Source organism: Rutidosis leptorrhynchoides, chromosome 3 (genome assembly GCF_046630445.1).
Source record: "Rutidosis leptorrhynchoides isolate AG116_Rl617_1_P2 chromosome 3, CSIRO_AGI_Rlap_v1, whole genome shotgun sequence".
NCBI classification, from domain to species: domain Eukaryota; kingdom Viridiplantae; phylum Streptophyta; class Magnoliopsida; order Asterales; family Asteraceae; genus Rutidosis; species Rutidosis leptorrhynchoides.
In genome coordinates, this window is record NC_092335.1 from 515,020,365 (window position 1) to 515,045,441 (window position 25,077).

Below are 25,077 nucleotides of genomic sequence, written 5' to 3' on the forward strand. Positions count from 1 at the left end.
CGCGAAACGGTGAATCCGATTATGTAGATGATCTTGAGAAATGATGAACAATTGATTGTGTCAAGTTGTTGGCTGATTTAGTTGATGATGATGGTAAGAAGTCGTTCAAAATGAGTGAGGGAGAAAGAGAGGGTGTTTGCTAGGGTTAGGTTTAGAAAAGAAATGAGGAATAAAATGGAATGAAAAATTGAAAAAAATAAAAATGGGGTATAGGGGGGTTTTGGCCGAAATTTTTAGAGGGGTGGGCCCCACATGGCCCACTTGATCAATGGAAGGAAGTCTTGTGGCCCAAATGCCCGAACGAAGCCCGAAACGCGAAAACACGACTACGCGATTAATTATTCGGAGAGATATTAAATACGCGACGAAAAATATATATAAACACTATATATAAATATATGACATTAAAATATCATATTTAAAATAATTAGGATTTAAAAATCCCGAAAGCTTGACCGTTGGTTTGAAAATCGAAAAGATTCGCCGGATAGAAATCCACGACTCGTATAAACGTACAATTTAACAATTTAAAAATATAAATACAAATATTCATTTAACACATAATAATTAATATATTATTACTAAGATAATAATATAGGTCATTGAAATGACGTGGCACGAATAACAGTTAACGGTCGTTAAATAATAAACGGTAAAAGTTAACGAAAAAAGTAGGGTCGTTACAACGAACCCATCCCCAATTCATCCAAAATAGATGATGGCTGATTGGTTCGTTTGTTCCGGTTACGCTGCCATTGGAGCTCGAGGAATCAGTTGAGAAATCCATATTATGTGATTTGAATTAGGGTTTGATATGAGATTAGTGTTGAATACTGGATGATATATTTATCTCCTTAAATATGTATATGTAGCAAAAAAAATTCCGTAATTTACGGAGGAAATTTAGGAAAAGTGTTAGACAAAGATTATTGGGATAGATACGATAAGATATAATAAGATATGATGTGTCTATACTCTAATAATGGCAGTATGACGTGTCTAGATGATAAGTATGTAATCTGATAATCTTTTGATTAAAGATTTTCAATTCGTAATGACCTATTCAGGTCCAGGGGCTTGAGCTATAGGATCCTTTAAATCAGTAATCCAAACGCTTTCTATTCTATAGTTTCGTAGACGTCATCCATCAGGAAAATTCAATGATCAAAACAACAAGAAAGCAAAGAAAGTAATGAATATGAATAGTGATGACATTATAATGTCTTTGAGATTCTCGATAACTCAATGACATTTTCTGGTTCGCAAACCGATGCATAAAGGCATAAGGCATATAGGTACGTGATATAACAGGGAGTTATATACGTTTGAGTATGAATAGTAACAAATATAGTAGTTTCAAAATTCATGGATAATATTTCATGTAATACATATGTAATACACAAACCATGATAGATGACTTAGGAATGTCAATAATTTCAGAAATCATAGTGTCGCATTTAAACACGGTGGCGTAATTGGATAGTACTTAGAAAAGTGAACAGAGTTCTTAGATTGGCTTGGCATTCTAAGATAAGTAAAGTTTCTAAAGTATAGTGTAGCATTTAACAATTAAAGGCAACAATTAAAGGCACTATAGTCAAGAAAAGTTGTAGTCCTACATTGCTAAGGTACCTAATTGTATAAGGCACACTTAAAATGCAATCCTGGTTCTCTACAATAGTACTGCTCTGATACCAATCTTTCACACCCCCAAATAGGGCCTGGGGTATTTATGACTTACTATATCAAATCACAGTTGTATAAAAGAGAACGACTCTATATGAGACATTTTATTGAGTTTTGCAGTGGAAGATAAATAGATTACATTGTATTTAATAAACAACGCATTAAATGTCTTTAACTGATATGATATGTAATGAAGACACCAAGCATAGCAAACAATCATCATCAAATTAGCAAATGCAAGTCCTTCAAATTATCCATGAATGACTCATTGAAATGTTGCTTTCAATTAGCAAATACACAGCGGAAGCATTATGTAAGACCTGAGAATAAACATGCTAAATAGTGTCAACCAAAAGGTTGGTGAGTTCATATGTTTATCATAAATATGATTTCAATAATAGTGTTAGACCACAAGATTTAATAAAGTTGATATAGAAATATCAATATAAAGTGTTGATTTGATATAGAAATACCAATCTAAAAGTAATGCTGAGTTTGTAATATCGCGACTAAACAAAAGTTACCCCGTGACACTTGTTATTCATGTCGTAGAATCATTATTATGTAGTCAAAGACCAACGGTTAACTGACTAGACACGTCACTCTCAGTAGCGCTACTCACAATAACTAAGTTTGCATCTTATACCTCAGCAATTAACGATATTACGGTGGAGATTTAGCATGCCAAAGCACGTATATAGCATAAAAGTTTGAGTACTTGTGTCTAAACGTAAAACAGTTATAAAAGTTGCGCATGTATTCTCAGCCCAAAAATATATATAAAGAGGGAGCTATGAAAACTCACGATACTGTATTTCGTATTTTACGAGTATGATGGCACTGAACAAGTGCAGAGTTATCCTCGGATTCACGAACCTATATCAAGTATATATATTAACACGTATACTCATAATTGAATAAGTTTATATATTATTTTAATTGTTATATATTTCTATATATATATACTTTTGTATATATTCTATATATAAGTATTTATTTGATAAAATGATATTAATAATGATAATGAATAAAGAGTTGTATTATTTTGTAGTAATAATAATAATGATAATGATATCAGTAATTAAATGTTAATAATAATAATGACATAGTTTTAATGATAGAAAAATGATAATTTTACTAAAATGATGTTTTCAATAAAAATGAAAGTTTTGATCATAATGATTTACTAATAATAATAATAATAATAACTTTATTAATAATGATAATACTAATAACAAAAATGATAATGAGAATTTATATTGTTTTCAAAATAATAATAATAATAATAATAATAATAATAATAATAATAATAATAATAATAATAATAATAATAATAAGAGAAAAAAATAACAAAAACAATAATTTAACACTAATACTAATACTTATAAAGTTAGTGATGATAATACTAATAGTATAATACTAGTAATAATGATAATAATAATAATAATAATACTAATTATATTAGTGATAATAATAATTATGTTTTTAATTTTAGTAATAACAATAACAACAACAATAATAATAATAATGATAATGATAATAATAATAATAATAGAATTAATAAGAATGCTACCTTAAAGCTTTTCCAAAAAAATGCCAGAGACGGGACTTGAACCCGTGACTACTCGCTACCTCGCTAACACATTAAACCATTGAACCATTCTTGTATTTCTGTTTAAATTTATAACCCGATTATATTTAACTAAATTTTCTGTGTTCATCATCTTCAACACCAAATCGACCAGAGATGATCCTAACATCTAAAGTGTGATTTATAACTTGCAAATGGAACAGAAACTACCTTGTTGGAAGTGTTCTTGATTAACAGAAATCAAAGAAAAAAAAATAAAATAGCAGCAGCAACCAAGTTATACTCGCGAAGAACTCCAAACCCAATTTTGATTATGAGACAGTTTTGAGCCTCAATTTCAACATGAATTATGTAGTCACTCACTTATAGAAACTTTCTAAATCCTTAATTGAGTCAGAAACCTAAACGCGAACTTGAATTTGATCAAAAAAACAATCGGTTGACTTTTTATGTTAAACTTTGACTCGACAATTCATGATCGATACGAAGAATTAGAAGCTGGGATTTTGCAGGTAATTTGAGTGGTTGATTCCTAACACCTTGGCATTATTTGATTTTGAAAATTGATACGAAATCGAGCTATTGATCATCACAGCTCAAGAACAAAGGTTACGGCCTTTATTTTCTGTTTTAATTTGAATTGAAATAAAGGGATTGATGATGGAGCTGTAGTCGACTGGTATACTGGATTGGATCGAAATTTATATAAAAAAATAAATCGACAGAAACAAGATAGAAACCAGTAGGATTAATAAAATATAATCACGTTCACTAAAAAAATAAAAGCAGGTTAATCATGATTAATAAAAAAATAAAAAGCAGAGATACAGATTCTCCTAACCAAACTGAATTCATAAAAAATAATAATGAGAGCAGATACAAAAATATATATATAGTGTATTGTTCTTGACTTCTATATTTATTTTTAATTAATAATAAAAATTAATAATACTATTAATAATAAAAATACTAATAATAATAATAGAATTAATAATAATAATAATAATAATATTAATAATAATAATACTTTTAAATATTATGAATAATACAAAAATAATAATGATAATAACAATAGTAATTTTAATAAAAATGAGAAATTATCATTTTTAATAATGATAATAATAACTATATAATGTTAATTTTTATTATTATTAATGATAATAATAATAAGTTGTATTATTTTTATATAAGATAACTATAATAATAATAATGATAATAATTTCTGTTGTTGTTGTATAATAATAATAATGATTTTTTATGATAATGGTCATAATAATAACAAAAACAATTTACACACACACACACACACACACACACATATATATATATATATATATATATATATATGTGTGTGTGTGTGTGTGTGTGTGTGTGTGTGTGTGTGTAAATATATATATATATATATATATATATACATACAAATATAGGGTAGTTGACATATATTTAGATTGATAACGTATCTATTTACAAATAGTTGTTCGTGAATCGTCGGAATTTGTTGAGGTTAGGTTTAAATTTAGTCAGAAATTTTCCGGGTTGTCATACTTTTCCTACCACCCGAATTACGATTAAGATTGTGTTGATTAGTGTATTGGAAATGATTGTGGGACTTGGTTTCTCATGGGCTTCGTTAATTCATTTTGCTTAGTTTAGGTCTTGTCAAGGACACATGGTGGTATCCGTGTTCTTGTTTCCAGATATACTTCTTACTTCTCGATGAAGTACCTTATGGATTCGGATGAGTCAGTGTTACTGATCTCAATTTCTTTGGCACCTGGTCGTGTCTCTTGCGTTCTACTGCTCGGTAGGTTTATTTCCTTTATCATAGTTTTCATACATCCCATGACACATCATGTGCTTTAAATATGATCCTCCGAAGGTCTTGATCGGAGTTCGAAGTATTTATAGCATGATCAAATTTAGTGAGTTTCTAGGTGGCTCAGGTATCGGTTTTGTAGAAGATTTAGCAAGGATCTTAGAATGGTATATACTCGATCTAAAGGCGGAATACAATAGAACGAGGGTTAATCGAGTTACGGGTCGTTATCGAGACCGAAATAGCCAAACCTAGACAGAACAGTGCCTAAACGTTGTAAATCGGTGGGTTGGAGGTAGGAGACGATTACAGAACATCTTAGGTCGATTAGGGTTATGAATGCGTAACCTTGGACTGAAACACGAAACCCGTATATATACTATATGCAGTGACAGTCGGTCGACTGACTCCGTCGGTCGGTCGGCTGTCTTGTTTTAATCGATCGTTGAACAACTTACACCGACCTCACATTGTTGACCGACGGTGTCTTCAGTCGGTTGACTGTCTCACACAGTCGATCGACTGTCGGGTCAATTTCAGTATTAATTAATTCATTTAAATATAATATCAAACATTCAATAGTCACAAATGTCATTACATGATTAAACGTATAAGTCTGAATTACATCACAACGAATATCAAATTAGAAATTGACAATATGCATTAACAGGTTGCTCAACGTCTTTTGTGCCCGGTGTGCCCTTGTTATGTGTTTTTGGCGTTCAGTGGTCAAGGTCTTTTGTGAGATTAGGGATGCTCATGATTTCATCATATTGTTACATGTTACACGCTATCAAATGTAAGTCGATGAGTTACTTTATGATGTGTCTCAATTGTACTATGCGAACACAAGAGTTTTTGGTTGTTTCAATTGTTTGTGTCAAGTGCATGTGTATGTCAAGTGTATGTTTATTTTTTTATTAGTATTTGTGCAATATATGTTTGGGTAGTTTTGGATAGGTAGTTAAAATAGTGTAATCTATTCAATTGTATCTTCAATTAGATTGTTGAGTCTATTATAATTTAAATTAAAAAAATAAAAGAAAAAAGTAAAAAGCTATTACTAGTGGTAGATATCCAAAATATAATGCTAGAGGAATCAAACAATTAGGCGATGGAATGGAGTAGCTACTTTGATTTGATTTGCATTCGATCTTCTGGTAGCAAATGTACTTAACCATTTTGACATGCATGGGGTGTACCCACCTTTTTGACCTCCAAATTATTGCTAACCAAAAGTCAATATTCATGTCCGTATGATTGACGAAAAAAATGATACATATATGAGACAACTAAGTCAACATATAATAGCACCAACTACTAATATTGTTAGCTAATAACTAATATTGTACTGATTATGAGAAAAGTTAAGCAAGTCAGATATGTTTCACATTAAAAACGGTAAATAATTTATTCAAGTTCCACAATCGATTTTGAAGAAGATAATTGCGCATGGGATTGTTAAAGGTATTAGGATTGAACATATTTTTTTTTTCTGACTAAAATAAGGATTACTATTAAAATTGAAGGATCCTCATAACATTTGCTTTGATTAAGATACATACAAGGGGTTGGCCCTATGTTTCACATTATAGATAGACAAACAATTATTAGTCTGAACGAGTTTAACTAGTTTATCACCATTTTTGTTATAAATATTGTACTAAGGAGCATTTTAGCCTACTAACTACGGAGTAATATTTCAAGTCAAATTAAAACAGAGGATTGACTAACAATATATTGACTAACAATAAATATGATTGTCATCACTCTAATAACTAGATAAACTTGAATGGTAAAATTGGCATTGCACATTTAAATTGTGATTTGTGATGTTCATTCTATAAGTTTTTCAAATATATTTAATTGTTTGAAAAGGTATTTACCAAAATATATGCATACACAGTCTACCTGTGATTAAATTTAACTGATAAGCGAATTTTTAAAATAAAATTGAACACGTAGGCATCATCATCAAAGATTATTTGCCAAAAGTCAATAAAACTTTAAAACAAATAATAAAAGAAAAACAGGTCCTTGTAGATAAAGAGACACCAAAACTTTGACTTTAATTTCTATAAGTATGCATCACATTAAACTTAAATTGTCACACACTCATATATCAAATTAGGGACATAGATAATAGATAATAAATATTACAGAAGATTGTAAGCAAGATAAAAAGGTATAGGAAATATGGGAAGAGCACCTTGCTGTGACAAATCAATTGTAAAGAAGGGGCCATGGTCTCCTGAAGAAGATGCTATACTCAAAGATTACATTGAAAACTACGGTTTCGGCGGTAACTGGATCGCTCTTCCTCAAAAGATCGGTATATATTTTGGTTCATTGCTCATAATATTAGTTTAATAATTTGTGATTTAGTTTCAAATGATATGATTAATCTTTTGCTGACTTGGATCACTTTTGGAGTTCTTAACATAACAATGATGTATGTGCAGGCATAAATAGATGTGGCAAAAGTTGTAGACTGAGATGGTTGAATTACCTTAGACCCAATATCAAACATGGAGGATTTTCAGAAGAAGAAGACAACATTATTTGCAGCCTCTATATTAGCATTGGCAGTAGGTATGTATAAAATTTGAGCTATAGTTTACTAGCAAACAGTGATGATGACGATTATAGGGTCCAAACCTAAAGGGTTTTCGAAGTGGACTAATTATATTTAGTGGTTGTTTACATCTAAAAGATCATATATCTTAAAGTTATATGAGGTCTTATTGTCAAATTTATTGTTGCCCTATATTATTTGGAGGGTACTTTATAAAAAAAATTAAAAATAAATCAAAGTAGTGGTGTCACGGGAGACCAGAGCCATAACCCTAAAATCAGCCATGGTTCAGGTTATCCAAAGAATGAATTTTTATTTACTCAGATGAACGTCGGCTAAACAAATTATCCCGTGGCGGTTTCGACTTTTTTTAAATTTCTTTGTCACCTCAAGATACACTACTAATAAGCTTTAAACCTCAAAACCCAAAGCCTATACACTATCTTTGGTTGGTTAGTTTACTAGCAGAGTCTCATTATATATTCAAATTTAAATTTTAATATTTATTTATTTGTTAAATATACCTCTTAGTTCATAACTCTCTTTGAAAATTGCTTAGGTGGTCCATAATTGCAGCTCAACTACCAGGAAGAACTGATAATGACATCAAGAACTACTGGAACACTAAGCTGAAGAAGAAGTTACTAAAAAGGCGCAAACAGTCCGAAGCCAATCGGTACTCGGTTTCGGGTGATGATCATATGAAAGATTCAAAAGGCATTGAAGCATTAAACAATTCAGCTATTGAAAGGCTTCAACTTCATATGCAACTCCAAAGCCTTGTAAACACAAACTCAACCAACAATCCTATCTGGCCTTGCAAATTAAATCCCAATCAAGAAAATTTGATTCGAAATCTCCATTTTTTGAGCGAATCCTCAAACCCGCTAATGCAACATTTTCCACATAATATTACGCCTCAATATATTGAACTTGCTGCAACACCTAATAACAGTACTCGCGAAGTTTATTCCCCATATAGTAACATAATAATCAATGAAATGGACAACTTAGTCAATGACGAAAGCAACATTTCTGGGTCATCGACATCACATGTATCTGAACCTGATGATACATATGAGCGAAAATTGGAATTACACAATTTTCGGGTATTACAAGCTGAGATGGAAAATTTGTTGGCCAACAAAACAGCTAATAATGTATCAGTAGATCATGTAAAAACTAGAGAAATAGATGATTATAAGGAGATGGATTATCCGAATAGTAGCATGCCATGGTCTTCTAATGTGTTCGATTGGAGTGTCCTCGACTTGGATAACTAATCGCGAATAAGTTGTATTCAACGTAGTTCAATAGTTGCTACACTAGTAATAATAATAAAATGTTTAGACAAGTATGTATAGTTAGAATATGTGCTTTCTAATGTTAATTACTGTATTAAAACTTCTAAATCAAGATCAATAATTTATTTTCCGAGATCATTACATGATTAAATCGTTACTGAATTGGTTTTAGACGCCATAGCAATGTTTTCTTCAAGTAACAAAATTAATGGTATTCGTTTTTATGGATTAATCGTAGATCTAATAAGTTGAAGATTTCATGGGTCTCAGGTTCTTGAAATCACAATAAGAAGCTTCAGGTTCAAACATTGTAAGCGACATATTTCGTGAGAACCGGGGTCAAAATCGTTGTACAACACTATTCTCACATATACTACCTCGGTTTGAACATTAGAAGAACGAACAATCAAAACTAGATGTGCGTGTATCTTCGTTTAAAAGTCTTAAATAGAAATTTCAACAGTCGGATTGTGCGTCTGTGTTCTCGACCACATAAGTAAAATTCACAATGACCCAATAGTTAACGAAACTGTGATGTTAATTCTAACACAGTTGCGCGGAGTATGACCAAAGAGACATATTTTTTTTGAATTTTATTGTGTGACTTTTTATAGGGGTGTGTTTTCTTCAACCAAACACCTAACTTGTAACTTTGTAAGAGTTGTAAATTTTGCGGACGGAAACGAAGAGAAACGAAAGAAATAGACTAAAGAATATATTATTCGGTCTAGAAACTAATGAATAAAATCAGTTATTCCAAACACCAAAAAAAGAGTAAATTATACGAATGGTCCCTCTGGATTAAGGTAATTTATGCCACTAGTCCCTAATTCTTAAAGATTATGACGTTAGTCCCTATGGTTTTTAAATAGTTTGGCGCCGGCGTCGGTGACTGATTTAATGAGCACGGTGTGGACACCGAGAGCTCTTATTTGATTATGTTCCCTTGGGCCATTAGCCTGTATCATTAAAATTGGGCAAATATTATGTTAAAAATCTATAACTTGAACTGATAATGACCATCAAGAGCTATTGGAGCACAAAATTGAAGAAGAGATTGCTCGGAAGGCGCAACCAGACGAACGCTAACAAGCTATTTATCAGTTCAACGCATGATTTCAAACATGGAAATCGAATGGATATACTAAATTACTAAGCAATTAAGCCATTGAAAGGCTTCAACTTTACATGCAACTCCAAAGTCACGAAAGCCTTAATTTCTTGTTAAGATACTCGAGAAAGAGGAGTATTTTTCTTGTTAGAGTCTATTTATTTATTTATTTATTTATTTATTTTATTTTTTTTTGGAAAAACAAGAAGAATATATTAATCAACGAAAGTACAAGGATATTGCAGTGGGACATAGACCTCCCAAAGCACAAAGAAACACAACACGACAAAATAAAACTAGCTAGCTAAAATTGATTGCGGAGTTAGCAAAACAAACAACCGCGAAAACAAAACAAATTTACACACTTGTGAGATAAATACTAGGATCACTAATCCAATTAAACCAATTGAATTGTCTTCCTTTTGATCTTTGCGATATCCACTCGAAAGATTTGATTTGAATCTCGTTTATTGCCACCGGAACGCTCCACGATTTGTTGTGAAGGATAACATTATTTCGGTTCTTCCAAATGTAATAAGCACTAACCCATTCGACCGCTTGCCAAATTTGTTTACCGAACTTTGACATGACATTTGAAGAGTTGGCATTACCACGCAAGATCTCGTTTGTACTAAAGTTTGAAAATTGACCTAGCTTCCACCATTGATGAACACGGGACCAAATTTCCAAGGAGAACTTACATAAAACCAAACAATGATCTACACTTTCCACGTCGTCGTCACACACCGGACATCTAACGGAATGCAAATCAACGCCGCGTTTATCAAGTTCGATCCTAACCGGAATACGTTTCTTGGATGCCCTCCACACAAGATTTCTAGCTTTCTAGGAACTAGATTGTTACGCATGGTTTCAAGATATTGTGTTGGACACGGAAGCAACTGCTCGTCGATAATTGTTGATAGTTTCTTGACTGAAAATAGTCCGTTTGCTGAGAGAGACCAATTCCAACCATCCTTGCATTCACGATTGAAAATAAAATCTGAAATCAAATTGATTAGATCCTCTAGTTCGCTACGGGTTCTGCCTGAGGGAGTACGGGTCCATTCCCAAATGAGATCTGAAGATGGAACGGCCGTATTTACACGATCGGTAATAAGTGCATCTTTATTGGCTTCCAATTGGTAAATTCTTGGGAATGTGCTGCTGAGATTGTTTTCTCCCACCCAATGATCATTCCAAAAGGAAGTCATTGAGCCGTCACCAACCTTCTTTACAAAGGAACTCTTGAACGCCGCGTTTAAGCCATCTATATAATTACCTGCACGAATAATATTATGCCAAGTACCCGAAGATGATGAGCAACATGAACTACTCCCCATCTCCAAGCCACCATTAGCACCATGAATACTACGAATGATTTTAACCCAAAAAGCATCGGTATCGGTTTTGAACCTCCATCACCATTTGTAACGACCCGACCAAAACCGTTATTGAGGGCGTCGTTAACTTAGGTCCCGTTGCGTGGTCGTAGTCCCTATATGAGACTCGTTTGACCAAAATTATGTCGCATTCATTTGAAAGGTACAAGACTTGCAAGTTTAGTTTACAAAACCGTTCGACAACAAGTCTAAGTTTACAAAAGTCATAAAGTATAAATGAAATAACTTGCGACATAATATAAGTTGAAAAAAAACACAGTTGCTATAAATAGCGTAAGTATGTAAACAAAAGTTTGAATCCAAAGGTGCTATCACTAGCGTATGTATGTATGTGTAGTGACCCGAACTTTTCCATGTTTATATATATTAATTGAGATTGATATTTACATGATTAAATGTTTCCAACATGTTAAGCAATCAAACTTGTTAAGACTTGATTAATTGAAATATGTTTCATATAGACAATTGACCACCCAAGTTGATCGGTGATTCACGAACGTTAAAACTTGTAAAAACTATATGATGACATATATATGGATATATATATATAGTTAACATGATACTATGATAAGAAAACATATCATAAAGTATATTAACAATGAACTACATATGTAAAAACAAGACTACTAACTTAATGATTTTTAAACGAGACATATATGTAACGATTATCGTTGTAAAGACATTTAATGTATATATATCATATTAAGAGATATTCATACATGATAATATCATGATAATATAATAATTTAAAATCTCATTTGATATTATAAACATTGGGTTAACAACATTTAACAAGATCGTTAACCTAAAGGTTTCAAAACAACACTTACATGTAACGACTAACGATGACTTAACGACTCAGTTAAAATGTATATACATGTAGTGTTTTAATATGTATTTATACACTTTTGAAAGACTTCAATACACTTATCAAAATACTTCTACTTAACAAAAATGCTTACAATTACATCCTCGTTCAGTTTCATCAACAATTCTACTCGTATGCACCCGTATTCGTACTCGTACAATACACAGCTTTTAGATGTATGTACTATTGGTATATACACTCCAATGATCAGCTCTTAGCAGCCCATGTGAGTCACCTAACACATGTGGGAACCATCATTTGGCAACTAGCATGAAATATCTCATAAAATTACAAAAATATGAGTAATCATTCATGACTTATTTACATGAAAACAAAATTACATATCCTTTATATCTAATCCATACACCAACGGCCAAAAACACCTAAAAACACTTTCATTCTTCAATTTTCTTCATCTAATTGATCTCTCTCAAGTTCTATCTTCAAGTTCTAAGTGTTCTTCATAAATTCCAAAAGTTCTAGTTTCATAAAATCAAGAATACTTTCAAGTTTGCTAGCTCACTTCCAATCTTGTAAGGTGATCATCCAACCTCAAGAAATCTTTGTTTCTTACAGTAGGTTATCATTATTATACAAGGTAATAATCATATTCAAACTTTGGTTCAATTTCTATAACTATAACAATCTTATTTCAAGTGATGATCTTACTTGAACTTGTTTTCGTGTCATGATTATGCTTCAAGAACTTCGAGCCATCCAAGGATCCATTGAAGCTAGATCCATTTTTCTCTTTTCTAGTAGGTTTATCCAAGGAAATTAAGGTAGTAATGATGTTCATAACATCATTCGATTCATACATATAAAGCTATCTTATTCGAAGGTTTAAACTTGTAATCACTAGAACATAGTTTAGTTAATTCTAAACTTGTTCGCAAACAAAAGTTAATCCTTCTAACTTGACTTTTAAAATCAACTAAACACATGTTATATATCTATATGATATGCTAACTTAATGATTTAAAACCTGGAAACACGAAAAACACCGTAAAACCGGATTTACGCCGTCGTAGTAACACCGCGGGATGTTTTGGGTTAGTTAATTAAAAACTATGATAAACTTTGATTTAAAAGTTGTTATTCTTAGAAAATGATTTTTATTATGAACATGAAACTATATCCAAAAATTATGGTTAAACTCAAAGTGGAAGTATGTTTTCTAAAATGGTCATCTAGACGTCGTTCTTTCGACTGAAATGACTACCTTTACAAAAACGACTTGTAACTTATTTTTCCGACTAGAAACCTATACTTTTTTTGTTTAGATTCATAAAATAGAGTTCAATATGAAACCATAGCAATTTGATTCACTCAAAACGGATTTAAAATGAAGAAGTTATGGGTAAAACAAGATTGGATAATTTTTCTCATTTTAGCTACGTGAAAATTGGTAACAAATCTATTCCAACCATAACTTAATCAACTTGTATTATATATTATGTAATCTTGAGATACCATAGACACGTATACAATGTTTCGACCTATCATGTCGACACATCTATATATATTTCGGAACAACCATAGACACTCTATATGTGAATGTTGGAGTTAGCTATACAGGGTTGAGGTTGATTCCAAAATATATATAGTTTGAGTTGTGATCAATACTGAGATACGTATACACTGGGTCGTGGATTGATTCAAGATAATATTTATCGATTTATTTCTGTACATCTAACTGTGGACAACTAGTTGTAGGTTACTAACGAGGACAGCTGACTTAATAAACTTAAAACATCAAAATATATTAAAAGTGTTGTAAATATATTTTGAACATACTTTGATATATATGTATATATTGTTATAGGTTCGTGAATCAACCAGTGGCCAAGTCTTACTTCCCGACGAAGTAAAAATCTGTGAAAGTGAGTTATAGTCCCACTTTTAAAATCTAATATTTTTGGGATGAGAATACATGCAGGTTTTATAAATGATTTACAAAATAGACACAAGTACGTGAAACTACATTCTATGGTTGAATTATCGAAATCGAATATGCCCCTTTTTATTAAGTCTGGTAATCTAAGAATTAGGGAACAGACACCCTAATTGACGCGAATCCTAAAGATAGATCTATTGGGCCTAACAAACCCCATCCAAAGTACCGGATGCTTTAGTACTTCGAAATTTATATCATATCCGAAGGGTGTCCCGGAATGATGGGGATATTCTTATATATGCATCTTGTTAATGTCGGTTACCAGGTGTTCACCATATGAATGATTTTTATCTCTATGTATGGGATGTGTATTGAAATATGAAATCTTGTGGTCTATTATTATGATTTGATATATATAGGTTAAACCTATAACTCACCAACATTTTTGTTGACGTTTTAAGCATGTTTATTCTCAGGTGATTATTAAGAGCTTCCGCTGTCGCATACTTAAATAAGGACGAGATTTGGAGTCCATGCTTGTATGATATTGTGTAAAAACTGCATTCAAGAAACTTATTTTGTTGTAACATATTTGTATTGTAAACCATTATGTAATGGTCGTGTGTAAACAGGATATTTTAGATTATCATTATTTGATAATCTACGTAAAGCTTTTTAAACCTTTATTAATGAAATAAAGGTTATGGTTTGTTTTAAAATGAATGCAGTCTTTGAAAAACGTCTCATATAGAGGTCAAAACCTCGCAACGAAATCAATTAATATGGAACGTTTTTAATCAATAAGAACGGGACATTTCAGTTGGTATCCGAGCGTTGGTCTTAGAGAACCAGAATTTTGCATTAGTGTGTCTTATCGAGTTTGTTAGGATGCATTAGTGAGTCTGGACTTCGACCGTGTTTAGTTGAAAAATGATTGCTTAACAAATTTTGTTGGAAACTATATATTTTTAACATGTGAATATTATGTGATATATTAATCTCTTAACGTGTTTGATATTATGTGATAGATGTCTACCTCTAGAACAAGTCCCATTGACTCACCTAATAATAATGAAGAGTCAAATGTAAATTGGAATGATTTGTGGACTGATTCACAAGTTCCCGAAGAGGAACCGGAAGAAGAGTAGGAACCGGAAGAAGAATCGGAACCGGAAGAAGAATCGGAACCGGATGAAGAAATAGAACCGGTGGGGGAAATAATAAAACGGTTAAGTAAAAGAAAATCCTCAACCAACCGACCAAAGTTAATTATGGTCAATGGTGTTTCCGTCAAGGAAGCAAAATATTGGGAGGATTACCAATTCTCCGATGAATCGGATTCCGACGAGAATTCCGATGATGTTATAGAAATTACCCCAACTGAATTTAAAAAGGCAAAAGAAAATAATAAGGGAAAGGGCATAAAAATAGAGAAATCTAATTCCAACCCCGATGAACTTTATATGTATCGTCAACCCCCGAAGTCCTTAAGTTGTAACAATGACCCGGGAACCTCTAAACCACCAGGTTTTTCTAAACCAATGTGGACAACGACGGCTCGTATTAGGGGAACATCATATATCCCTAGAAACTTGGCAAAACGAACCAAAACCGAAGAAGAAGAAACGAGCGAGTCGGAATAAGATAGTTGTATTCGTGTGGTGTAATATATGTAATATAGTGTTCTTATGCTTTATGATATATGTAAAAATTGCTTGTATTAATAAGTATTTTTTTATGAATCTAACTCTTGTCTATTTTACAGTTTAAAAACACAAAATGGATAGACAACCCAATATTTTAAGAGACCTACCCGGAGACATGATTGATGAAATCTTGTCTAGAGTCGGCCAGAATTCTTCGGCACAACTATTTAAGGCGAGATCAGTTTGTAAGACATTCGAAGAACGTTCCAAGAATGTCTTGGTTTATAAGAGACTTTCGTTTGAAAGATGGGGGATATCACATTGGGAAACCCATAAGTTACGATGTGTTTACTTTGACGCATATATTGCGGGGAACCCAAATGCTATTTTACGCAACGGGTTAAGAAATTATTTTGACTCAATATATCCGAATATTGGACTTCGTGATTTAGAAAAAGCGGCTAACATGCAACATAAAGAAGCATGTTATGCTTACGGATTAGTAATGTTCGCTTCTCACCAAAGTGAGAACAAGAACATCGGGCTACAACTATTAAACAAAACGTTTCCACAAGTGACGGAGTCGGTAATTGGGGTAAGAAATGAGGTTTTTAGATTATTACGGGACTGTTGGACATTACGTAACCCTCGTCCCTTTGATGACGTTACAACACGCTGTCTTATCAACGGCCATAACGGTTATGTTGCACAAGACCAAGGATGGGAAGTAGTCCTAGTAAAACCAGAATGCATGACTTGTTTCTGGACGTATGAATTACGTGTCTTTATTGCCTTTGCTGAACGACTTGTGTACTAGCTAGAATTGTCTTCACAACTATCTTGTATCAAAGTTATTGTGTGCTATATTTCATGCTTTATGTAAAATAAGCGGTATTGTAAGTTTGTAAAATATTGTATAAAAGTTTGAACGCGAAATATTATTATAATCAATTTTTCATATAGAATTGTAGTAGTTGAATTGTATATTAGCTACTAAGTATGAACTTAACGGGTAGGTACTACCCGAATTTAAACTTATAAAACGCTAATATGAAGAAAAAGCTTTTATAAATGAGTTCATATTATGCTACGAAATACTATTAACTACTCTTAATATTCTGTATGATTAACTTGTTCCATTTAACTATTTTGAAGGAAATGGCACCGACTACTCGACACACCGTTAATATGAATGAAGAGGAATTCCGTACTTTTCTAGCTTCAAACATAGCCGCAGTACAGGCTGCGCTACATACCAACAATAACCTTGGATCTAGCAGTACAGGAAATCGTGTAGGATGCACCTACAAAGAATTCACTGCCTGCAAACCTTTGGAATTTGATGGAACCGAAGGACCGATCGGATTGAAACGGTGGACCGAGAAGGTTGAATCGGTGTTTGCCATAAGTAAGTGTACTGAAGAGGACAAAGTGAAGTATGCTACGCATACCTTCACAGGTTCTGCGTTAACATGGTGGAATACCTATCTAGAGCAAGTGGGACAAGATGATGCGTACGCACTACCGTGGTCAGCATTCAAGCACTTGATGAACGAGAAGTACCGTCCCAGAACCGAGGTCAATAAGCTCAAGACAGAACTTAGAGGGTTACGAACCCAAGGATTTGATATTACCACGTACGAAAGACGATTCACAGAATTGTGCCTATTGTGTCCGGGAGCATTCGAAGATGAGGAAGAGAAGATCGACGTGTTTGTGAAAGGATTACCGGAAAGAATCCAAGAAGATATAAGTTCACACGAGCCCGCCTCCATACAACAGGCATGTAGAATGGCTCACAAACTAGTGAACCAGATTGAAGAAAGAATTAAAGAACAGACTGCTGAAGAGGCCAATGTGAAGCAAGTCAAAAGAAAGTGGGAGGAAAACGGTGATAAGAATCACCAATACAACAACAACAGCAATTACAACAATAATCGCAACAATTATCCCAACAATCGCAACATCAATCGCAACTACAACAAACGGCCCAACAACAACAACAACAACAACAACAACAACTACAACAATTATCCCAACAACAATAATAACCGCAACAACAACAACAATCAGAAGCAGCTATGCCAAAGGTGTGAAAAGAATCACTCGGGGTTCTGCACCAAATTTTGCAACAAGTGTAAAAGAAATGGTCATAGCGCGGCGAAGTGTGAGGTCTACGGACCAGGGGTTAATAGAACGAAAGGAACAAATGGTGTCGGAACGAGTAATGGCGGAGCAAGTAGTGTCGGAGCAAGTTATGCCAATGTAGTTTGTTATAAATGTGGAAAACCAGGCCACATTATTAGAAATTGCCCGAACCAGGAGAACACGAATGGACAAGGCCGTGGAAGAGTTTTCAATATTAATGCGGTAGAGGCACAGGAAGACCCGGAGCTTGTTACGGGTACGTTTCTTATTGACAATAAATCTGCTTACGTTTTATTTGATTCGGGTGCGGATAGAAGCTATATGAGTAGAGATTTTTGTGCTAAATTAAGTTGTCCATTGACGCCTTTGGATAGTAAATTTTTACTCGAATTAGCAAATGGTAAATTAATTTCAGCAGATAATATATGTCGGAATCGAGAAATTAAACTGGTGAGCGAAACATTTAAGATTGATTTGATACCAGTAGAGTTAGGGAGTTTTGATGTGATAATCGGTATGGACTGGTTGAAAGAAGTGAAAGCGGAGATCGTTTGTTACAAAAATGCAATTCGCATTATACGAGAAAAAGGAAAACCCTTAATGGTGTACGGAGAAAAGGGCAACACGAAGCTACATCTTATTAGTAATTTGAAGGCACAAAAACTAATAAAAAAAGGTTGCTATGCTGTTCTAGCACACGTCGAGAAAGTACAAACTGAAGAAAAGAGCATCAATGATGTTCCCATTGCAAAAGAATTTCCCGATGTATTTCCGAAAGAATTACCGGGATTACCCCCACATCGATCCGTTGAATTTCAAATAGATCTTGTACCAGGAGCTGCACCAATAGCTCGTGCTCCTTACAGACTCGCACCCAGCGAGATGAAAGAACTGCAAAGCCAATTACAAGAACTTTTAGAGCGTGGTTTCATTCGACCAAGCACATCACCGTGGGGAGCTCCTGTTTTGTTTGTCAAGAAGAAAGATGGTACATTCAGGTTGTGTATCGACTACCGAGAGTTGAACAAACTTACCATCAAGAATCGCTACCCACTACCGAGAATCGACGACTTATTTGATCAACTACAAGGCTCGTCTGTTTATTCAAAGATTGACTTACGTTCCGGGTATCATCAAATGCGGGTGAAAGAAGATGATATTCCAAAGACTGCTTTCAGAACACGTTACGGTCATTACGAGTTTATGGTCATGCCGTTTGGTTTAACTAATGCACCAGCTGTGTTCATGGACCTTATGAACCGAGTGTGTGGACCATACCTTGACAAGTTTGTCATTGTTTTCATTGATGACATACTTATTTACTCAAAGAATGACCAAGAACACGGTGAACATTTGAGAAAGGTGTTAGAAGTATTGAGGAAGGAAGAATTGTACGCTAAGTTTTCAAAGTGTGCATTTTGGTTGGAAGAAGTTCAATTCCTCGGTCACATAGTGAACAAAGAAGGTATTAAGGTGGATCCGGCAAAGATAGAAACTGTTGAAAAGTGGGAAACCCCGAAAACTCCGAAACACATACGCCAGTTTTTAGGACTAGCTGGTTACTACAGAAGGTTCATCCAAGACTTTTCCAGAATAGCAAAACCCTTGACTGCATTAACGCATAAAGGGAAGAAATTTGAATGGAATGATGAACAAGAGAAAGCGTTTCAGTTATTGAAGAAAAAGCTAACTACGGCACCTATATTGTCATTGCCTGAAGGGAATGATGATTTTGTGATTTATTGTGACGCATCAAAGCAAGGTCTCGGTTGTGTATTAATGCAACGAACGAAGGTGATTGCTTATGCGTCTAGACAATTGAAGATTCACGAACAAAATTATACGACGCATGATTTGGAATTAGGCGCGGTTGTTTTTGCATTAAAGACTTGGAGGCACTACTTATATGGGGTCAAAAGTATTATATATACCGACCACAAAAGTCTTCAACACATATTTAATCAGAAACAACTGAATATGAGGCAGCGTAGGTGGATTGAATTATTGAATGATTACGATTTTGAGATTCGTTACCACCCGGGGAAGGCAAATGTGGTAGCTGATGCCTTGAGCAGGAAGGATAGAGAACCCATTCGAGTAAAATCTATGAATATAATGATTCATAATAACCTTACTACTCAAATAAAGGAGGCGCAGCAAGGAGTTTTAAAAGAGGGAAATTTAAAGGATGAAATACCCAAAGGATCGGAGAAGCATCTTAATATTCGGGAAGACGGAACCCGGTATAGGGCTGAAAGGATTTGGGTACCAAAATTTGGAGATATGAGAGAAATGGTACTTAGAGAAGCTCATAAAACCAGATACTCAATACATCCTGGAACAGGGAAGATGTACAAGGATCTCAAGAAACATTTTTGGTGGCCGGGTATGAAAGCCGATGTTGCTAAATACGTAGGAGAATGTTTGACGTGTTCTAAGGTCAAAGCTGAGCATCAGAAACCATCAGGTCTACTTCAACAACCCGAAATCCCGGAATGGAAATGGGAAAACATTACCATGGATTTCATCACTAAATTGCCAAGGACTGCAAGTGGTTTTGATACTATTTGGGTAATAGTTGATCGTCTCACCAAATCAGCACACTTCCTACCAATAAGAGAAGATGACAAGATGGAGAAGTTAGCACGACTGTATTTGAAGGAAGTCGTCTCCAGACATGGAATACCAATCTCTATTATCTCTGATAGGGATGGCAGATTTATTTCAAGATTCTGGCAGACATTACAGCAAGCATTAGGAACTCGTCTAGACATGAGTACTGCCTATCATCCACAAACTGATGGACAGAGCGAAAGGACGATACAAACGCTTGAAGACATGCTACGAGCATGTGTTATTGATTTCGGAAATAGTTGGGATCGACATCTACCGTTAGCAGAATTTTCCTACAACAACAGCTACCATTCAAGCATTGAGATGGCGCCGTTTGAAGCACTTTATGGTAGAAAGTGCAGGTCTCCGATTTGTTGGAGTGAAGTGGGGGATAGACAGATTACGGGTCCGGAGATTATACAAGAAACTACCGAGAAGATCATCCAAATTCAACAACGGTTGAAAACCGCCCAAAGTCGACAAAAGAGCTACGCTGACATTAAAAGAAAAGATATAGAATTTGAAATTGGAGAGATGGTCATGCTTAAAGATGCACCTTGGAAAGGCGTTGTTCGATTTGGTAAACGAGGGAAATTAAATCCAAGGTATATTGGACCATTCAAGATTATTGATCGTGTCGGACCAGTAGCTTACCGACTAGAGTTACCTCAACAACTCGCGGCTGTACATAACACTTTCCACGTCTCGAATTTAAAGAAATGTTTTGCTAAAGAAGATCTCACTATTCCATTAGATGAAATCCAAATCAACGAAAAACTTCAATTCATCGAAGAACCCGTCGAAATAATGGATCGTGAGGTTAAAAGACTTAAGCAAAACAAGATACCAATTGTTAAGGTTCGATGGAATGCTCGTAGAGGACCCGAGTTCACCTGGGAGCGTGAAGATCAGATGAAGAAGAAATACCCGCATCTATTTCCAGAAGATTCGTCAACACCTTCAACAGCTTAAAATTTCGGGACGAAATTTATTTAACGGGTAGGTACTGTAGTGACCCGAACTTTTCCATGTTTATATATATTAATTGAGATTGATATTTACATGATTAAATGTTTCCAACATGTTAAGCAATCAAACTTGTTAAGACTTGATTAATTGAAATATGTTTCATATAGACAATTGACCACCCAAGTTGATCGGTGATTCACGAACGTTAAAACTTGTAAAAACTATATGATGACATATATATGGATATATATATATATATAGTTAACATGATACTATGATAAGAAAACATATCATAAAGTATATTAACAATGAACTACATATGTAAAAACAAGACTACTAACTTAATGATTTTTAAACGAGACATATATGTAACGATTATCGTTGTAAAGACATTTAATGTATATATATCATATTAAGAGATATTCATACATGATAATATCATGATAATATAATAATTTAAAATCTCATTTGATATTATAAACATTGGGTTAACAACATTTAACAAGATCGTTAACCTAAAGGTTTCAAAACAACACTTACATGTAACGACTAACGATGACTTAACGACTCAGTTAAAATGTATATACATGTAGTGTTTTAATATGTATTTATACACTTTTGAAAGACTTCAATACACTTATCAAAATACTTCTACTTAACAAAAATGCTTACAATTACATCCTCGTTCAGTTTCATCAACAATTCTACTCGTATGCACCCGTATTCGTACTCGTACAATACACAGCTTTTAGATGTATGTACTATTGGTATATACACTCCAATGATCAGCTCTTAGCAGCCCATGTGAGTCACCTAACACATGTGGGAACCATCATTTGGCAACTAGCATGAAATATCTCATAAAATTACAAAAATATGAGTAATCATTCATGACTTATTTACATGAAAACAAAATTACATATCCTTTATATCTAATCCATACACCAACGACCAAAAACACCTACAAACACTTTCATTCTTCAATTTTCTTCATCTAATTGATCTCTCTCAAGTTCTATCTTCAAGTTCTAAGTGTTCTTCATAAATTCCAAAAGTTCTAGTTTCATAAAATCAAGAATACTTTCAAGTTTGCTAGCTCACTTCCAATCTTGTAAGGTGATCATCCAACCTCAAGAAATCTTTGTTTCTTACAGTAGGTTATCATTATTATACAAGGTAATAATCATATTCAAACTTTGGTTCAATTTCTATAACTATAACAATCTTATTTCAAGTGATGATCTTACTTGAACTTGTTTTCGTGTCATGATTATGCTTCAAGAACTTCGAGCCATCCAAGGATCCATTGAAGCTAGATCCATTTTTCTCTTTTCCAGTAGGTTTATCCAAGGAAATTAAGGTAGTAATGATGTTCATAACATCATTCGATTCATACATATAAAGCTATCTTATTCGAAGGTTTAAACTTGTAATCACTAGAACATAGTTTAGTTAATTCTAAACTTGTTCGCAAACAAAAGTTAATCCTTCTAACTTGACTTTTAAAATCAACTAAACACATGTTCTATATCTATATGATATGCTAACTTAATGATTTAAAACCTGGAAACACGAAAAACACCGTAAAACCGGATTTACGCCGTCGTAGTAACACCGCGGGCTGTTTTGGGTTAGTTAATTAAAAACTATGATAAACTTTGATTTAAAAGTTGTTATTCTTAGAAAATGATTTTTATTATGAACATGAAACTATATCCAAAAATTATGGTTAAACTCAAAGTGGAAGTATGTTTTCTAAAATGGTCATCTAGACGTCGTTCTTTCGACTGAAATGACTACCTTTACAAAAACGACTTGTAACTTATTTTTCCGACTAGAAACCTATACTTTTTTTGTTTAGATTCATAAAATAGAGTTCAATATGAAACCATAGCAATTTGATTCACTCAAAACGGATTTAAAATGAAGAAGTTATGGGTAAAACAAGATTGGATAATTTTTCTCATTTTAGCTACGTGAAAATTGGTAACAAATCTATTCCAACCATAACTTAATCAACTTGTATTATATATTATGTAATCTTGAGATACCATAGACACGTATACAATGTTTCGACCTATCATGTCGACACATCTATATATATTTCGGAACAACCATAGACACTCTATATGTGAATGTTGGAGTTAGCTATACAGGGTTGAGGTTGATTCCAAAATATATATAGTTTGAGTTGTGATCAATACTGAGATACGTATACACTGGGTCGTGGATTGATTCAAGATAATATTTATCGATTTATTTCTGTACATCTAACTGTGGACAACTAGTTGTAGGTTACTAACGAGGACAGCTGACTTAATAAACTTAAAACATCAAAATATATTAAAAGTGTTGTAAATATATTTTGAACATACTTTGATATATATGTATATATTGTTATAGGTTCGTGAATCAACCAGTGGCCAAGTCTTACTTCCCGACGAAGTAAAAATCTGTGAAAGTGAGTTATAGTCCCACTTTTAAAATCTAATATTTTTGGGATGAGAATACATGCAGGTTTTATAAATGATTTACAAAATAGACACAAGTACGTGAAACTACATTCTATGGTTGAATTATCGAAATCGAATATGCCCCTTTTTATTAAGTCTGGTAATCTAAGAATTAGGGAACAGACACCCTAATTGACGCGAATCCTAAAGATAGATCTATTGGGCCTAACAAACCCCATCCAAAGTACCGGATGCTTTAGTACTTCGAAATTTATATCATATCCGAAGGGTGTCCCGGAATGATGGGGATATTCTTATATATGCATCTTGTTAATGTCGGTTACCAGGTGTTCACCATATGAATGATTTTTATCTCTATGTATGGGATGTGTATTGAAATATGAAATCTTGTGGTCTATTATTATGATTTGATATATATAGGTTAAACCTATAACTCACCAACATTTTTGTTGACGTTTTAAGCATGTTTATTCTCAGGTGATTATTAAGAGCTTCCGTTGTCGCATACTTAAATAAGGACGAGATTTGGAGTCCATGCTTGTATGATATTGTGTAAAAACTGCATTCAAGAAACTTATTTTGTTGTAACATATTTGTATTGTAAACCATTATGTAATGGTCGTGTGTAAACAGGATATTTTAGATTATCATTATTTGATAATCTACGTAAAGCTTTTTAAACCTTTATTAATGAAATAAAGGTTATGGTTTGTTTTAAAATGAATGCAGTCTTTGAAAAACGTCTCATATAGAGGTCAAAACCTCGCAACGAAATCAATTAATATGGAACGTTTTTAATCAATAAGAACGGGACATTTCAGTATGTATCTTGACTCCAAGCAAATAATCAGAGTGTATGCATGTATGCTTGACCCCAAGCAAGTATGAGTGTACGCGGAAGCATATATCAAATAGCCAAGTATGAACCTGAGAAACATATAGAAAACTGTCAACGAAAAACGTTGGTGAGATCATA

At 33.5% G+C, this 25,077-nt stretch overlaps 1 protein-coding gene across 1 annotated transcript; it reads left to right on the forward strand.

The window, feature by feature from the left end:
- Window positions 1–7,289: 7,289 nt before the first annotated feature.
- LOC139901870 (transcription factor MYB36-like) lies at window positions 7,290–8,951 on the forward strand. Its single transcript, XM_071884541.1, has 3 exons — window positions 7,290–7,425; window positions 7,556–7,685; window positions 8,228–8,951. The coding sequence occupies exons 1-3, from the start codon at window positions 7,290–7,292 to the stop codon at window positions 8,949–8,951; spliced, it is 990 nt and encodes a 329-aa protein (XP_071740642.1).
- Window positions 8,952–25,077: the final 16,126 nt, after the last annotated feature.

Bases quoted from the DNA above. Each gene is read 5' to 3' on its own strand.
- LOC139901870 (XM_071884541.1), top strand. From the start codon at position 7,290: ATGGGAAGAGCACCTTGCTGTGACAAATCAATTGTAAAGAAGGGGCCA. The intron at 7,426-7,555 runs GTATATATTTTG...ATGTATGTGCAG, and splicing joins CGCTCTTCCTCAAAAGATCG to GCATAAATAGATGTGGCAAA. The intron at 7,686-8,227 runs GTATGTATAAAA...AAAATTGCTTAG, and splicing joins TATATTAGCATTGGCAGTAG to GTGGTCCATAATTGCAGCTC.